The following is an 18,566-nucleotide window of genomic DNA, read 5'->3' on the forward strand; positions in this document are numbered from 1 at the left end:
GCCAGGCGGACCTCTGTGAGTTCAAGGCTCCAAAACTACACAGAGAAACCCTGTCTGGGGGGGGGGGGGAGGCATAATTAAGATTTTATAAGGATAGCACAAATCCCACAGTCTTGACCCTCCAACTACTCCTTCCAGCTTTAAGGAAACAAAACCCCTTCATTTACAAAGCCAAACAATAAGATGGCCTTAGAGTAAACGGACCCTAACTGATGTTGGACAACACACCACCAAGGGTGAAGAGCAAACTCTGGGCTCTAATTTTAATTTGCCCTTACTACTAATGACACAGTGAACAAGCTGTATGATTCCAGTTTTCTTCCTCATTCACAAATGAGTAGAATATACTGTGGAGGGAATGCATGAAGACAAGAGGAGGAAACACACACACAGTACACATAGTACACGCTAGCTACTCAAAACCAGTCCTGCTCTTGCCTCATCCGGTACCGTTCAAGTCCAGACAGCACTGCTCTCACTTTGCTCACCCGTTTTCGTTCCCTTTCTTTATATGCCACTTCAAGTCTGTCTTATCCCTTTCCTCCTTACTTTAAAAACTCCTGAGCTGTTTCTACTACCTACAGGGAATCACTATGTTTAACTAACCTCACGGACCTCATTTAACTGTCCAATAAAAGCTCTCCCTTGAAAGACAAATAACTTGCAGAAGAACTAAGACAAACCCTTATGTAGGTTAAATACTTGAGCAAGGCAATATTCCCATTTATTTTTCTCATGTGTAATCCATAACCCTTCCTCCCATGGGCCAACCCTGATAACCACACTCCTGGTCAAAATGAAGTAAAATCCCCTACAGCTCATCATCCTAAGCTTGATACATGTACAATGCCCTGTCTCTTAACTCACATATATGCTCAGTCATTTTAATTTGCTTTCTCACAAATGGATTTGCCAGTGCCAAGCATATAAAAAAGCACTGCATACGCACTCTCACTTTGAACATTCTGTCTCAGGTTCTCAAGACAGGTTACTAGATAGAACCTAGCCGAACAGGACAAGAGGACACCACAGAGTCCTCTGGGGAAACCTTGACTGGTCTGGGCTTTAGCTGGGCCCGTGCTGGGAGTGGAGATGGTGCCCACTGCACAGCAAAGCTGAGGACTCTCACTTTTACCCTGTGACTCCGGCCGGAGGCTTTAGGCTGCTGATCTTGACTTGTAGTTTTGTAAAACCTTCTACTATACATTTCAAAGGACACAGCTCTATTCCTCAGAAGCCAGTTTTTATTCACGTTCAGAGCTACAACTGAGGAATTACCATGCTTGCTCTATAAATCCAAACTGTTGGTTAAGCCTCAAGCACTACGAAAAACACCAAGTGGTATTATTCAGTCCCCAATCTAAAGAGAGAACTTTGACTCAAAGTATAAATGAAACTGTAATTATATAAATATATTTATAAATATTTATACAATTATATACTTATACATAAGCACTTACACAGACTTAGAAAAAATGTAAGAACATTAATTCAATAGGACTCACTGAAAAATAACAGAATTTCCCATGATTTCCTTGAGGAGATACATAACCCATTCTTTAGGGAGGTCCCTCAAAATCCAACCATTAACAACCATAGTCTATCATCACATACTAGCAACACAGCACATCTCTTTAGCTTATCTTTTTAATCCCCTAGCTGCCAAGAGAGCAGTCTGCAAATACACAGGAACCCAAAGGTCTCTGAGCAACCACAATTTCCTCAAGTACAAGAATCAATTAAAATCTCCAATTGACAAGATAGGTCATTCTATTGAAACGATTTTATAACCAGTTTAAAGTTTTGATTTCCCCACCAAATCACTGCTGCCCTGCTAGAGCACTCCATCTGAAAGTTCAAGGAAAGAACTGAGCACATAGTAAAGCTGATGGCTAGTACTATATAGACTCAGGGGGCCTTTTCTAAATAATACTGAAAAAAGCTTTCACCAAATACAATTTGAATGTGACTTGTTGGCAGAAAAAGACTCACATCTGATGGTTACTGGTAATGTCCCTCTTACTAACTGTTGTCTTATGAACCAAGTTTCAAGGTCTTCCTCTCAGAGACTTTCAGTTTTGATATTTTCTAAAATAAAACAGCACAAGGAATTGAAGTCAATTAGTTACCAGATCATTTTAGAGATTATTCCAATTGGGGGTAAAAAAAAAAAAACAAAACAAAAAACCGAAATCACCATTTCTAACCAAAAGAACATCTCAGCTGCAGCCTCCCACCCCCACCCTACCCACCCCACCCTGGGACATACCTAAGTATGCCTTAAGCACACGGGACAATCAATAACCATAGTTACAATTATAAGCCATTGCACTACATGATTATTGAACACCTGCCTTCCTACAGAACACTATAGACTCAGACAATGGAGCCAAAGGAACTAGTTTGCTGTGCAGGCAAAACCAGCAAGCACCTTCCTAGAGCAGACACACCAGATGGTCATTAAAGGTTCATCCTAGGACTGAAAAGAGGAATGTAACTAATAGAGTAATAACAGAGAAAACTGTCTCAGGCTAGGACATTGAAAGCTACCCTGTGATACACACAATACACTGAGCACTCATTCTGCCAATAACACACATGGAAATAACTCTTGTAACTGGAAGATGGGAATCCTTGAGAGAAATTTAAAAATATAATGAGTAATAGTATAAGGGATGCTTTCCCCACATAAACAAAAGCCTGGATATTTCAAGAGATCTTCCTACATGAAAATTAAAATGCATGTTAAAGAGAATTTTTTTTTCTCTACCAAAAATGGGGGCTTACGAAAATGGAGGTTGTTTTTAATTCTGATTCTAGCCATTCTTTGTCAAAAGAGTCTAGGGTTAACATCACTAGATCCCAAAAAGGTGCCACACAAGAGACCACTTATTAGAACACACATTTCCTGCTGCCAGTACCAGGAGAGATCTTATTCTTATCTTTACACTTCCATTTGGTCAGAAAGAAACAAAGTGAGAAAAAGAAGAAAATCACAGAGAGAGAGGAGAAAGAGATTAGCAGGAAAAAGACTAATTACAGGTGACAGAAAGAAATAAAGGAAAGGCAGGTGACTTGCTTGCCCAGCTTTGGCTTTATAGTCCTATGAGCCAAAATGCATACTTAGTGACATGGTACCTCACAGGAAAAGGGAAAAAGGGGTAAGCTGAGAGAGGTCAGGCCATGGTGTTAATTTCTTTCCTGTACAAAGACAGTCTCTTGAGGACAGAGGCCCGCCTCTTGTAAGGTAATGTCATAGTCCAGATGAGAGAGCTTCCTCCGAGGGAAGTTGGTAAGAAGTTCAAAACGTTCATTTGGATATCCTTTAGATTGAACATGCTTCACCAAAGCCTATGAAAAACAAGAGTAAGACAAAAGTGTTAGCTGGAAATAACACCATGCTGACAAATTTATAAGAGTACTCAATTTTTATCATATTAGATAAAGTAAGTTATTCAGATAACCAAAGCTCTTTGGATAAGAAAGATAAATCTATATCCAGTAACTTAGGGCTAGTATGTGATACTAAAAGCGTCACTGCTATCTTCCTAATAAATAAACCCAGTCAATATTTATAAAATATAGTACTGTTTTTCTTCTTTATCAGGGAACATGTCCTTTCATTCTGTCTACGATCAACCATGACCACAGAACTGTCTATTACAATTTTAACACTTCCTTCTCTACAAATGCTTTCTCATCAGAAAAACATGCCCAGTTTTCTCCAGTCACCTTTTCCCTTTACCTACTGTCTAGTTTTCTACTGAGTTTTGCAACTAAACTTCTCCAAAGAGTGGTCTACACAGTAGTAACCCTTGTCCCTAGGAAATACGTACCATGACCCCCGGTAGATATCTAATGATATAGATAGTACAGACCTCTGTATATTGACAACAACTAATAATAAAACCCTATGTGTGATGGTATTGTGTTCCCCAAAATATTGTGCACCCTAATAAACTTATCTGGGGTCAGAGACAGAATAGGCATTAGATACAAAGGCTAGAAAATGGTGGCACTCACACCTTTAATCCTAGCATTCCAGAGACAGAAATCCCTCTGGATCTCTGTGAGTTCAAGGCCACATTGGAAACAACCAGGCATGGTGACTCACGCCTTTAATCCCAGGGAGTGATGGTAGAAAGCAGAAAGGTATATAAGGTGTGAGGACCAGAAACTAGAAGCATTTTGGCTGGTTAAACATTTGGCTGGTTAAGCATTTGGCCTGGTTAAGCTTTCAGGATTCTAGTAGCACAGTTTAGCTGAGAGCCATTCTGATATGAGGACACAGAGGCTTCCAGTCTGAGGAAACAGAACCACCTGAGGAATTGGTCAGGTGAGGAAGCTGTGGCTTGTTCTGTCTCTCTGATCTTCCAGCATTTCACCCCAATAACTGGCCTAAGGTTTGATTTTATTAATAAGAACTTTTTAAGATTCATGCTACAACTAAGGGTTGGGGATTCAGCTCAGTGGTAGAGCGCATTGCCTAGCAAGTGCAAGGCCCTGGGTTCGATCCTCAGCTCCAAAAAAAAAAAAAAAAACCCCACTATATATACATATAAATTTTTATACATGCATGTATGTATGTATGTATGTATAAATGCTAGCATTACTTCTTTTAAGCTTCGGGACCATCAGTAACTAAGAGTCACTAAAAAGCTGCAAAATTACACATACTCACATTTAAAGTGTGTGTGTATGTGTGTATGTATATATATATCCCTAAGACAGGGTTTCTCTATGTAGCTCTGGCTGTCCTAGGAGCCACTCTATAGACCAGGCTGGCCTTAAACTCAAGAGATCCGCCTGCCTCTGCCTCCCGAGTACTGGGATTAAAGGTATATACCACCAAGCCCATCAAAAATATTTTTTTAAAAATATAGATTTTAAAAGTTTTTGAAGTTCCTTGACCAGAAACCCTGTGGTAACTATAACATTCATTTGGTAACTAAGATGGCTATTGCCTCTTAAGTATACACATAGCCTGGCTATCCTGGATAAAGGGATAAAGGTGATAGGGTAGGATGATAGGAGGTTTCATTGTGCTATTCAGAATGATATGTAATTTAAAGCTTATGAATTGATTCTGGAATTTTCCACTTAACATTTCTATACCAAAGTTTGCTAACAGAACTAGAATGGTGGAGAAAAAGCGCACCTATCATATTTGTTCCTTCTCTTGCCTCTGTCCCATTTTAAACAGTAGCAGCTTGGTAGTCTGGCACTAGCCAGCAACCTCCTCTTGTCTCAGTCTTCAACCTAAGCATCTTCAGCTGTCTGGTTTCAATTTCAATGTCCCCAAAGGCTCATGTTCTGAGCTTTTAGGAGGTGGGGCCTGACTGGCAGAGTAGGTCACCACAGGCAGGCCTCTGAAGGTCCTATCCACCCCTCTGGCTGGTCTAGTTCCCCTCACTAGAGAGGGGGCCTCTGCCACGCTCTCACTGTCATGACCATCCCGCTCTGCTGGGAAGACATTTCGTGGAAACCATGAGCCAGAAGAACCTTTTCCTCCCTAAGTCGTTTCTGTCAGGTATTTTGTTGCAGAAATGAGGAGAGTGACTAACCCCAGTCATAGTGACAGGCCAGGTATAGGTACCTGACCAAAGTGGGCTACCCACAGGTTAAGCTACCCTAGTTAGACCAATTTCCTTTTCCAGCAGTTAGGCCCTAAAAAGCACCATGACAGTGATGACATGTGCAAACCAAGAAGTAAACAAAACTTACAGGTAAACAAAGAAGGAAATGGAATAAAATAGAGAATCACAAGAAAAAAAATCACAAGACCACAGAAGAGATACAGAAGAACCTTGGTTCTTAACTACTTTGTAGTAACAGCTACTAAGAAACCCAAGATCCCCACTACAGTCTTCAGATAAATCCACCACTTCTTTTCTAGAACTCAGTGTATTCCACACAAACACAGATCTGAAAAGCCTTGGTTGGCCTGTAACTTGCCTAAAAGAATGAGGAGAAAATAAACTAATTAAAAATAAGACAGACATGGTAGCTCATGCTTATATGGCAGCACTTTGGAGGCTAAGCAGAAAGACTGTTTTGAGTTCCAGGCTAGCGTGGGCTATGAAGTGACACCCCACCTCAAAAACTACCACAGCCTTAATTCCAGCATTTGGGAAGCTGAGGTAGGCAAATCTTTGAGTTCCAGACTAGCCCGGGTTACACAGTGACGTCCTGTGTCAAAACAAAAGCAAAAACCAAGTAAAAAACCACAACAACCCCCCTCATAAGATAAAAAGGTAGACTATTGAATCTACTTTTAAAAAGCAACTACTAGTTTTAAATATTTTACACTGGATTGGATTTTTGTATATTGTATACAAATTGTGTACATTGATACAAAGTTGAGATTATTTTTGTTGAAACATACTATACACATATTTCTACTCTTGTTCAAGGTATTGTACCTATACATATTAGGTATGTTTCAAGGTCAAAGAGAGATATATTTTAGATAAGACAGGTCATCTTCAAACACTTCAGAGATCTATAGAATATGGCATTTAAGGTTTTTTAATAACATAGATTCTTTTTTTTTTTTGTATGACAATGAGACATGTCTGCTCCTGGCAGTACCATCTACTTCAGAGAAGATGATGGGCATCGAATAAACTCCCTATAGAGTTTACTTTGTGGCAAAAGTTAGCCACTAGGCAATAAAATGCCCTTGCCTCAACTGCTGACACTATGCTGTCCAAATGGGACAAACAGGATACAAAAGAAAGGACTGCAGAACTTTGCCAAGACAAGGTAGGATAGCCCTTCAGAAAATTCTGCTTCACAGATTAAGTCTGTCAGATATTCGAGGCCTGTAGGCCAAAGATGTATGCCCTAACACTGCAAAGGAGCCTTGGGTGACTGTCCAGGCAGCCAGATATTTCTGTCATTTATCACATTTTTTGGAAGTTGCTTGTTTGCACCTCCTGTTTACTCAGTTAATATTATTTCCTTCTGGGGTATCTGATGGGAGTTGAAGACTAGATAGTTTTAGTTTTCCTTGTTAACAAATTCAGAAAAGAAACTCACTAAAGAGGTGGAAAGTATATAAATTTGGAAGACATCAAAAAATAACTTTTCAGTTGGTGATACAAGTTAGGATAGAAAGTGAATTAGGTACAACACTTTGGACTCACCAAAATAGGATAAATAATGGAGCATTTTCTCTGAATTTGTCAAATGTTAATGGACTAGACATTGTTACTGTAATTCTTGCCTGTATACTGTATATAATTATTGTATTTATTGTACATAGTTTTTCTTACATTAGTTATAATCTTCTTTTATTATTTTAGACAATAAAGGAGGAATGTGGTGATATTTCGTTTGTACAAAAATTTGCCTGGAGATCAGTGGACAGAGCCAGCCACTAGATTAAACATAGAGGCCAGACAGTGGTGGCGCACACCTTTAATCCCAGCACTTGGGATCTCATGCTTTTGCTCCCAGTACATGGGAAGCACACCTGCCATTAGTTCCAGCACTTGGAAGGTTGAGACAGGAACTGATATGGCTAGGTGGAGAAAGGCACATAATATGGGAGGAGATAGGCACTCAGTCCTTTTTGGCTGAGGACTCGGGCATTCAGTCTGAGGATTCGTGGAGACAGGATCTTCCCCTTCCAGCTGAGGAGTTGGTGAGGCGAAAGTGGTTGTGGCTTGTTTCCTCTGATCTTTCAGTGTTTACCCCAGTATCTGTCTCCGGGTTTTTATGAATAAGACCAATTAGGATTTGTGCAACAGCCCCCTCCCCACAAAAAGCTAAGACTCCTGACAACGAGGTTTGGAGTTAGACACCAGATATCCCACATCTCTGTCAGAGTCGAGCAACGCCTACTTGACTCCCACTGTCTGCATTCTCTAGGGAGGGTAGAGGTTTAATCTCTAGCACCACCATCAGTTTCTTGGCTTCAACCAAATGTTTCAGTGAGATAAACTTACCAGCAGCTTAGCTTGCTCTGGCAGAGTGATCTGCTCCCTTTTCCCATCTGGGTACCGAAGCATCAGCTGTGCTTTTGGTCCTAAGGAAGAGTTATACACACACAGGTGTTTAATATAGGAGATTAACTAGAGCAAGTCATTCAGCACATTCAAGTTTAGGAAGTAAAGCAGGTCTATAGTGGAACCCACCATTTACATCTATCCCCTCCACCATTCCATCTGACTTTTCAGGTGACATCTCCAAGACCTCAGGATCCATGGCTGGCAATCCTTGATGGTTTGTGGCTGTGCCGGGCTCAGTTCTGGCTGGAGGCTCAGTCAGTGGCCTTCTGTTCTCCTCTTTCCTATGCCCCAGATCTTTATGAGGAGACTTTCTGGACTTAGCAAGATTCTCTACCTCTTCTTCTTCATCAGAACCACAAACCGAAATGAATTCCTCACTGCCAGAAAAAAGTTCTGATTCAGATTCTTCATCTGAGCGGCTATCCTGTTTTGCCTGGGCTGAGTCGAAATGTGTCTCCTGCAAGGAAGCTCTGATGGCAGCTTCTAACTGGCTGTCTTCACTGGCATCTATGAGGCTCTCCTATGAGGGATAGTCAAAACACAGGTGGAAAGAATACAGTTAAACCCAAAACCACTCACTCAAACAAGATATAAATAACATACTAGTCAACATGTCACTATGATTTTCTGTCGAAGCAGAATCTATTTCTTGTACAATATGGGATCAGGAATTAATATTAGAAAGCCAAGTTGGAATAGATATTTTAAAGAAGGGAAAAAAAAAAAAGGCTAAATATCCATTAAGCTGGATATAGTGGCACATACCTGTAATTCATGAAGCGGATGTGGGGGGCTGCTCAAAGTCTGAGGCTAGCCTATACTACACAATGAGACACCGTTTGAAACACAAATAAACAACACAAAGATCTCATAGTACCTAGTACACTGGTGTTTTAAGCCCAGGCATTTTTGGCATCAAAATGAACAAAGCCAAGAAAATAGCTATTTTTTGTTTAGAAAAAGAACTGAAGTTTTAAATATAAAGCTAAACTACTATTCTTTAAAATGATTAAACATCAGAAGTCATCTCCTTTGCTTATCATTAAATGCAATGATTCTTAGCATTCAAAACAAGAAAATACCATCACCAAAATATGACATGGTGGTGTATGCCACACCAATCCTCCCAAGATTTAACACTTGGGAGGTTAAGATAGGAAGCTTGCAAGTTTGACTTCCAGCATGCACTATACAGTGAGATCTTTTCTCAAAAACAAACAACAAACAAACAAACAAAAACAAAGGGAAAACATTCGGGGTATATGTGCATAGATTAAATTCTCGAAAGCTTAGTAATTATAATGAAAAATTTCATTATGATGAGAAATACAAATTTCTTTTATTCATATTGTGTGTATGTATGTGTATGGCTGCGCAGCCAGTGTGTACACATGTAAATCAGAGGACAACTTTCAGGAGTCTGTTCTCTCCTTCCACCATGTGGGTTCTAGAGATTAGACTCAGGTTGTCAAGGCTGGTAGAAAGTCTCTTTAACTACTGAACAATCTGACAAACAGATATGCAAATTTCTAATATTTTCTTGTAAAAGTTTTGAACATGACAGTCCCCCACCCCCACTTTTTTTTTTTTTTTTTTTTTTTTTTTTTGGTTTTTCAAGACACGGTTTCTCTGTGTAGCCCTGGCTAGAACTCGCCATGTAGACCAGGCTGGCCTTAAACTCAGAGATCGGCCAGTCTCTGCCTCCCAAGTGCTAGGATTAAAGGCCTGTGTCACCACTGCCCAGTCACGGATTTCATTTTTTACTTGCTCGCGCGCTCGCGCACTCGCGCTCTCTCTCTCTCTCTCTCTCTCTCTCTCTCGCTCTCTCTCTCTCTCTCTCTCGCTCTCTCTCTCTCTCTCCCTCTCCCTCTCTTTTTCATTCATTCAGGTTTTGAGGCATGGTTTCTCTATGTAGTTTTGGTGCCTGTCCTGGATCTCGCGCTGTAGACCAGGCTGGTCTCGAACTCACAGAGATCTGCCTGGCTCTGCCTCCCGAGTGCTGGGATTAAAGGCATGTACCACCACCGGCCAGCTGGATTTCATTTTTTAAGAGTCACAAAATATGGACCACCTGAATGGAACTTAATTATGCATGTATACCATGTGCATGCCTGGCACCTACGGAGTCTAGAAGAAGAAAGGGAATCCCCTGGAACTGGGGCTACAGGTGGTTGTGAGCTGTCCCATGTGGGTGCAGGGAACTACACTAGGGTTTTCTACAAGTGAAGTAAGCGCTCTTATTCACAGAGTCATCTCTCCAGCCCTGTGTGTTTTTTGTTTTTTTTTTTTAACATAGAGTTTTATATAGTCCGGCTTGGCCTAAATCACACTATGTGGCTCAGAATGGTCTTGGAACTCTCAATCCTTTTCCTACCGCCATTTAATAATTTTTTAAAAATTAACCAGGCATGGTGGTGCACACCTTTAATCCCAGCACTTGGGAGGCAGAGGCAGGTGGATCTCTGTGAGTTCAAGGCCAGCCTGGTCTACAGAGTGAGTTCTTGGACATCCAGAGCTACATAATAGAGAAACTTGTCCTGAAAAATAAACAAAAATTAACTGAAGTCTAATTCACCATTCACATGAAGCAGGCAGACTTATTTATGGTACATGCACTAGCTAAGTGATTGGCTTTGCAGTAACACTGCACAGCAGGAAGACAGCAGACAGCACCAGGTTCCTATCCAACCCTCACTCTTCCCTGAGACTCCTTACTTACAGAACCCAAAAGATGGTGATAAACAAAAACATCGGGGGCTGGAGAGTTGGTTCAGATTAAGAGAACCTGCTACTCTTTTTAGAGTTTTATTTTTATTATCTTAATGATGTATATTGTGTAAGGGGTATATGCACATTAGGTGCTCAGACACCAGACTTGGAACTGGCTATGAGCCACCTGATGTGGGTACTTGAACCTGAACTCAGTTCCTCTGGAAGAATAGTACATGCTCCCACTAATCCATCCTTCCAGGCCTACCTGCTGCTTTTTTAAAAGATGTTTTTAAAAGTAATTTAGTTATCTTTATTTTATGTGCATTGATGTTTTGGCTATATGTATGTCTGTATGAAAGTGTCAGATCTTGGAGTTACAGACAGTTGTGAGCTGCCATGTGGGTGCTGGGAATTGAACCCAGGTCTTCTGGAAGAAGAGCCAGTGTGCTGTTAACCACTGAGCCATCTCTCCAGCCCCCCTACCTGCTGCTCTTGCAGAGGACATGGGTTTACTTCCTAAGACCGCACATCATGGCTCATGACCATTTCATAACTTCAGTTCCAGGGGATCCAACACTTTCTTGTGGCCTCTGAGGGCAGTGCACATATGTAGGACATACACACACATACAGGCAAAACATTTATATACATAGAATAAAAACTAAAAATTTTTTTAAATAAAAAAAAATGTCTAAGAAAGTCCATGTACGACTTGCACTATAGTATTTATCTGCTTGTTTTGTCTACGACTTGTTTTGAGACAGGTCTCACTCTGTAGCCTGAACTAGAACAGAATTCATTAGCTAGCTCTGACTGTCCTCAAACTTGTAGTAGTCCTCCTGAGTGCTGGGACCACAGACCTGTGACACCCTGCAAACTAAGACTAAAAGGAATACAGGTAAGAGATGGAGGCAGAAGTATCAGAAATGCAAGGATATCCTCGTCTACATAGTGAGTCTGAGCCCAGCTGGACAAGATCATAACCTGTCTCTAAAATAAGGAGGAAACCTCAGTAACCTTATAAAGTACATCTTAATAAAATATATATACTAGAAGGGCAATCAATAGTTAAAGAGCTTACTTCAAAAGCTTGAAGACCATTGCTTAGATCCCCAGTACCCTTATAAATGCTCAGTGGGTGTAGCAGCCGGGCTATGATTCCAACATTCTGTAGGCAGAGACAGGGGACTGATTTCCATAACAAACTGTAACCAGACTAGCCATATTTATGAGCCTTGGGTTCAACTGAGACCCTGCCTCAATGAATAAGGAAGAGGCCAAGGAAGACAATTGAGTAAGGCTCCTGATGTCAAACTTGAGCTTACATAGCCACACCCACACGGCCCATACACACACGCACACATATCACACACACAAATTAAAAAAGCAACTATATAACCAGACAGAGGAACTTCTAGCAGTGAGACAAGCCTCCAAGAGCCAGGGAAGGAGCACTGAGTGGTTTCAACAGCCAGATTAGTGCTTCTGCTGCTTTAGTTACAGAAGCTTCTTTCTGCAAAGACTCCTAAGTGGTTAAAATATGGAGAATAAGTGTTAAATGTTCAACCATAAATGGGACTACAGCATTCATAGAAGCCTCTCCAGGGTTCAGGGAACATTGTAGAAGAAAAGACAGAAAGAATGTAAGATGGGGAGGATGGGGTGGAGGGATGTGGGACAGTATTTTCTGGGCATGACAAAACTGAACTCCTAAATGCAGTGGCTGTGATCACCTGTGTAAATCCTGTACAAAGTGACCCACCACAACCTGCCATGGGAAGAACTCACAAGGACTCAACCTCTCTAAGATAACTCTAAGATAAGCAGTTAATGGTCACTGGGAACAGGGTGTAGCCACTGGTAAGGCGCCAATGCTCCTGTAAATGATTTCTCATCTAAGCTTCTATAAGTCAGTTTGGATCACAAAAATAAATAAATGAATAAAAATATAAAACTCTATCTACATACATATATACACATACATACATACATACATGCATACGTATATATCAGCTAGCAGCAAGATGTGTCATAACAGCTATTCAAATTAATAAATGTGTTTACTGAGGTTGCACTCTAAGGTCAGTACAAAAAAAACAAGAAAACACTGCTGGGACAGACACAGACACAAAAATAGGGAGATTTATTCCATACTACTAGACCTCAAGATTCAATGACTAGACGTCCACAGAACCAGTGCAATTCCAATTAAAATTCTAGCACTTTTTCTTGTATTAAATAACAAGCTGAGCTAGGCGGTGGTGGCGCATGCCTTTAATCCCAGCACTAGGGAGGCAGAGCCAGGCGGATCTCTGTGAGTTCAAGGCCAGCCTAGTCTCCAAAGCAAGTTCCAGGAATGGTGCAAAGCTACATAGAGAAACCCTGTCTCAAAAAACCAAAACAAACAAACAAACAAACAAAACAAACAAAACAAAACAAAAAAAAAAAACAAGCTGGTTCTAAAATTTGTAAGGAAATGTGAAAGGCCCAAAACATAAGTTTCATTTATTTAATTTTCTTTAGGTACCTATTTTAGATAATAATTTAAAATAACTATTTTTTTTTTTTGGTTTTTCGAGTTTTTTGGTTTTACAGAGTTTCTCTGTAAAAATAACTATTTTTTAATCACTATACAATATAGACTTCTAAAGATACATAATTTTATTCTTATTGCCATCAAAACGCAAACAGCAATTATAACCAAAGTGAGGCTGCCTTATGTTTGAAGACCTTTTACTTGAAACTAATTGTGATGTCAATTAGCAAAGACGTCTGCATAACATATTATAGAGATTAAGTGCAAAATAAACTGGGAGCCAGGTGGTAGTGGCACACGCCTTTAATCCCAGCACTCAGGAGACAGAGCCAGGCGGATCTCTGTGAGTTCAAGGCCAATGCCCAGCCTGGTCTACAGAGTGAGATCCAGAACTGGCACCTGTCTTGAGGGGGAAAAAAAACACAAAATCCTCTGGGAGAGCCAGAACCCCAGAACCTAAAGCTATCTAACCAGTAATAATGCCAAATACTATCCCAAGTAAAAACCTTACGACCACTGCTACTTCAGTCTGGCATGAGAAGCCCTCCCAGAGCTGCCCTAGGAAGAAGATGCCTCTACCAGCAGCCTGGCCACAGCAATTCTCCTGCTCTACATATTTATAGTTTTCCTTTCTTTTCTTTTTTAGGTCTCATTTTTATTCTCTAATTGTGTATGTATGTGGGGGTTATATATATATCTTATGATTTCATTGAGTAGATGAAATTCTTCTGTAGAAAACTATCAAAAAAAAAAAAGTATCTAAGAAGTACAGCCAGAAACTCTTAACTGTTCACTACTTACATTATTCTAAGTACTACTTTAACACTAAACATTTTATATAAGCTGCTGACACACAAGTACATTCAGTCGCCCATCACTTATACTTACTGATCGTGCACATTTTTTGGGAGGGCTGCTAGAAAGTCCATCCAGTTGCCCATGTTCACCCAGAAACCCTGTTACTTGGTCCAAGAAAGAAGATACATCTAATTGGTGCCACTCTACAAGCTTCTGACCTAAAAAAAAAAAAAAATCAGGACATGTAAACATAGAAATCAATAATTAGTCTAACCATGCTCATTAAATAATTGCAATATGCATAATTAAAATTTGCTACAAATTCATATCCCCATCCCTCACTTGCTGAAGTCACACAGTATCATCATAACCTACTGACAACATCAATTATAACTCATTGATAGATTCCTACCCATCATGACAGGAAAATTATCTGCTGGTACTACTTACAGCCATTTAGGAAGAAGAAATTCAAACAAAGCAAAGTTTAAGTAAAGTATAATTAATAATGAAACCAGCCCACCCTCCAGTGTTCTAGAGGAATACAACTAGTACTTAAAATAATCTGAACAATTTAATAATAGAAAACCTAAGGAAACCCTTAGGAAGAGATGATCGCACCCATTTTCCTCTGAAAGAACAGAACTGTTTAAACACAAAATGCTGTTACCCCTCAAGTTGCTAGAAATAGATTCCCTAAATATACACATTCAAGGATGCTTACACAATTATAATGGTAATAAACAAAAGAACTTTCCTTAACTATTACATTGCTAAAACCAGATCCAGTTAAATATTAATCAACTATTTAGGTATGTGGAAAAAAAATAATAGGTTTAAGGCTGTAATTTGATGTAACTTACCTGTCCGGGGGTCCAAGATGGAAACATAGGGGAAATCCCCTAGTTTATAAAACTGTATGTATCTCTGACCTTCCTCACTGTCGTGATAAACCTGTTAAGCCAGTGATATAAAAAGCCTCTTTAAAAAAAGGTTGACTGCAATGTTATCTACTAACAGCAATAGATTCTCCATATAAGCCTTTGATAAACATGTTAGGTTCTCATTCCCATGTGAAAGGGGAAGAACAGGTATAGACTTACATCCTATTCTCAGCCCCTTCTGAAAACTCATTATGAACACACCAACCTATTCTTCCTCCCTTCTCAGTTCAGAAGAGGTACTAACTCTTCCTATTCAAGTATCTGTCCATCGATGGGTTTTCTGTTTGGTTGATTTGGTTTATTTTTGAGACAGGGTCTCACTATGTAGCTCTGGCTGTACTGGATCTCGCTCTGTAGACCAGGCTGTCCTTAAACTCAAGAGATCCACCTGTCTCTGCCTCCCAAGTGCTGAGATTAATGGCGTGTGCCACCACCGCCTGGCTATTTTCTGTAACTTTTTATTTTTATTTTTATTTATTTTGCATACAGTGTTCTGCCTGCGGGCCAGAAGAGGGCACCAGATCTCATTACAGATGGTTGTGAGCCACCATGTGGTTGCTGGGAATTGAACTCAGGACTTCTGGAAGAATAGCCAGTGCTCTTAACCACTTAGCCATCTCTCCAGCCCCTCAATTTCTAGTTTTTAAAAAGTTACAGGGGCTGTATACATAATAAATAAATCAATCTTAAAAAAACAAAACAAAACAAAAAACCCTAGAAATTGAAACTGGGCCTGCCTAGGCTATAATTCTCAGCTACTCAGGTGGCTGAGGTCAGAGGATCACAAGTTCAAGGCCTATTTGGGGTGGTTTCAAACACTAAAAAAGGAGCTGGGCCCTAGTGGTGCATACCTTTAATCCCAGTACTCAGGAGGCAGAGGCAGGTTGATCTCTGGGTTTGAGGCCACCCTGGTCTACAAAGTGAGTTCCAGGACAACCAGGGCTACACAGAGAAACCCTTTGTTGAACAAAACAACAGGGCTAGAGAGATGGCTCAGTGGTTAAGAGCCCTGGCTGTTGTTCCAGAGGTCCTGAGTTCAATTCCCAGCAACCACATGGTGGCTCACAACCATCTGTAATGGGATCTGGCGCCCTCTTCTGGCCTGCAGGCATATATGCAGACAGAACACTGTATACATAATAAATAAATAAATCTTAAAAATAAAAAGAAAACAACAACAACAACAACTAAAAAGGAGCACGGAGACTAGCTTAACGGTGGAGCACTTGCCTAGCTTGCAGGAGACCCCAGGTTAAATCCCCAGGAGCAAAGCCTCTCCAACAAAACCCAACCAAACAACAGGAAAGAAACAAAAGGGAAAGCGAAGGCAGGCTACCTACTTTTAACTAGATAATTTACACAAAAGGATAACACAACTGGAATGCTCAGGAACACTGAGCCAAGAATACAATGTCAAAGAGTAACAAACTCAAACTAAAACAGTTTTAATGTTTCTCTGTGGTGATACATTGTGTATCCTAATACATGTGCCTGAGGATCAGAGGACAGAGCCAGCCACTAGATTAGACATAGAGGTCAGGAAGCGATCCATCTGGATCTCTGTGAGTTCAAAGCCACCCTGGACTACATGAGATTGACTTAGTCTAGGAGAGAAAACAAAGTCAGGCAGTGGTGGCACACACCTTTAATCCTAGTACTAGGAAGCACACACAATCCCAAGAAGTGATGTCTGGGCAGAAAAAGGTATACAAGGCGTGAGGAAACAGGAACTCACTCTCTTTAGGCTGAGGATTTCGTAGAGGTAAGAACTAGTGGCTGGCTGCTCTGCTTCTCTGATCTTTCAGCTTTCACCCTGATATCTGGCTTTGGGTTTTTTATTAAAAGACCATCTAAGATTTGAACAACATTTCTCCAACGTTCTAAGATGTTTTCCACATGGCTATTCACCTTGCATGGCTATTAAACATTAGAAATTGACTAATTCATGCAATAAGCATGAAATACATGCCATATCATTGAGACTTCAACATACACACAGATCATGACATTAAATGTTAATGTTATATCATCTATTGATTTAAAGAAATATTACTGTTCATTTCACCTGTTTCCTTTGAATCTTTCCAGATGGTATTTCTAGAAAAATGTAACCTGCTCGGGCTTACACTGTTTTCTACTGAACTATCCAGCTGTAGACTTTCAAGATGCTCCTGCAGCCTAAGTACCACATGACTCCATTCATTTTGCTCCTTCTATTAGTTCTTCACTGCTGCCCTTATCCTCATTATTTAACCATTACAGGGACTCATGTTATAAATGAATTCACTTTTCCAAGTTTATAACCCCATTCCTCCTCCACAACATGCTCTACACACACACACACACACACACACACACACACACACACACACACACACACACACACACACACACACCAAGCCTGGTGGTGACAGTGCATAACTTTAATCCCAGTACTCAGGAAGCAAAGGCAGGCCAGCTTGGTCTGAGTTCAAGGCCAGCTTGGTCTACAAAACAAGTTCCAGGACAGCCAGGACTACACAGAGAAACCCTGTCTCGAAAACTACCCCAGATTAGATAGATAGATACAGATAGATTAGATAGATAGATAGATAGATAGATAGATAGATAGATAGATAGATAGATAGATAGATAGATAGATAATATTACAAAGTTTTTGATTAACTGTCCTTCTCACCTGCCAGAAAATGAAATGTTCACGGATAATATTCTTCACAGCTTCATTGCTCCACACATCACGATTGAGGCACTGGCATGCAAAGTCTTGTACATTTTGAATGTTTATCATCAGCCACTTATTCTGCATCTGGCCACACTCTTTGGCCTGTAAGAATAAGGTTAAATATTTTAAAAAAATAGTTTCAAACCAGGCAGTGGTGGATCACACCTTTAATCCCAGCACTCCGGCAGGCGAATCTCCTAGTTCGAGGCCAGCCTGGTCTACAGAGCCAGTTCCAGGGCAACCAGAGCCACACAGAGAAACCCTGACTTGAAAAACAAAACAAACAAAAAGTTTCTATTTAGTCCCTGGTGCAGTCCAGCATTCAGGTGCTGTCCTTTCCATGTGACCACTAAGCATTCTTTTAAAATGGACATCGATGACTCACCACTTCTTTGTGCAGAGGACAATGGTTAATGCATAACTCACAAGTGGTCCAGGTGCAGAGGAAAGTGTCAGGAGTGCACAGTCCCAATAGCCCCAGGCTCAGCAACCATCATGAAAGAAGGTGAAGAATTTGAAGAACCAGAAATTGGAGAGGACCAGATTGCAACAGTGTCTTCCTGACCGTGACAGGACTCAACAGCTCTGAGTGCCTGCACAAGGCCTATACAAAACCAAGCCAGTCAACATTCTAGCATGGAGGATGGAGAAAAGGACACGAACCCCCACACCCAACTGAGGAGCTACTGACAGATGACGGCTTCTAGGACAGACAGAGTCCATCTTAAGAGTGTCATCCCTGTAGGAATGAACATGCTCCAGTGGATGTGCCCTGAACCATCAGTATAAGGGTAGTGCAAATTAGTCTCGATGGTTTTAGACAAGGCAGGGACAGAGGC

General features: G+C 40.6%; 1 protein-coding gene across 3 annotated transcripts in view; it reads right to left on the minus strand.

Moving 5' to 3' along the window:
• Positions 1-1,379: 1,379 nt before the first annotated feature.
• Ubxn7 (UBX domain protein 7) overlaps positions 1,380-18,566 on the minus strand; it is a 61,481-nt gene continuing 44,294 nt past the window's right edge. For all 3 annotated transcript variants that reach the window (XM_028894097.2, XM_037209793.1, XM_037209794.1), the window contains exons 6-11: positions 17,683-17,829; positions 14,925-15,015; positions 14,152-14,279; positions 8,142-8,535; positions 7,953-8,032; positions 1,380-3,351 (exon numbers count right to left, since the gene is read on the minus strand). In XM_028894097.2, coding sequence (XP_028749930.1) covers positions 3,190-3,351; positions 7,953-8,032; positions 8,142-8,535; positions 14,152-14,279; positions 14,925-15,015; positions 17,683-17,829 — 1,002 coding nt within the window. In that variant the 3' untranslated portion in view covers positions 1,380-3,189. The remainder of the gene's footprint in view (positions 3,352-7,952; positions 8,033-8,141; positions 8,536-14,151; positions 14,280-14,924; positions 15,016-17,682; positions 17,830-18,566) is intronic.

The sequence above is a fragment of the Peromyscus leucopus genome, chromosome 12, assembly GCF_004664715.2.
Source record: "Peromyscus leucopus breed LL Stock chromosome 12, UCI_PerLeu_2.1, whole genome shotgun sequence".
Taxonomy (NCBI): domain Eukaryota; kingdom Metazoa; phylum Chordata; class Mammalia; order Rodentia; family Cricetidae; genus Peromyscus; species Peromyscus leucopus.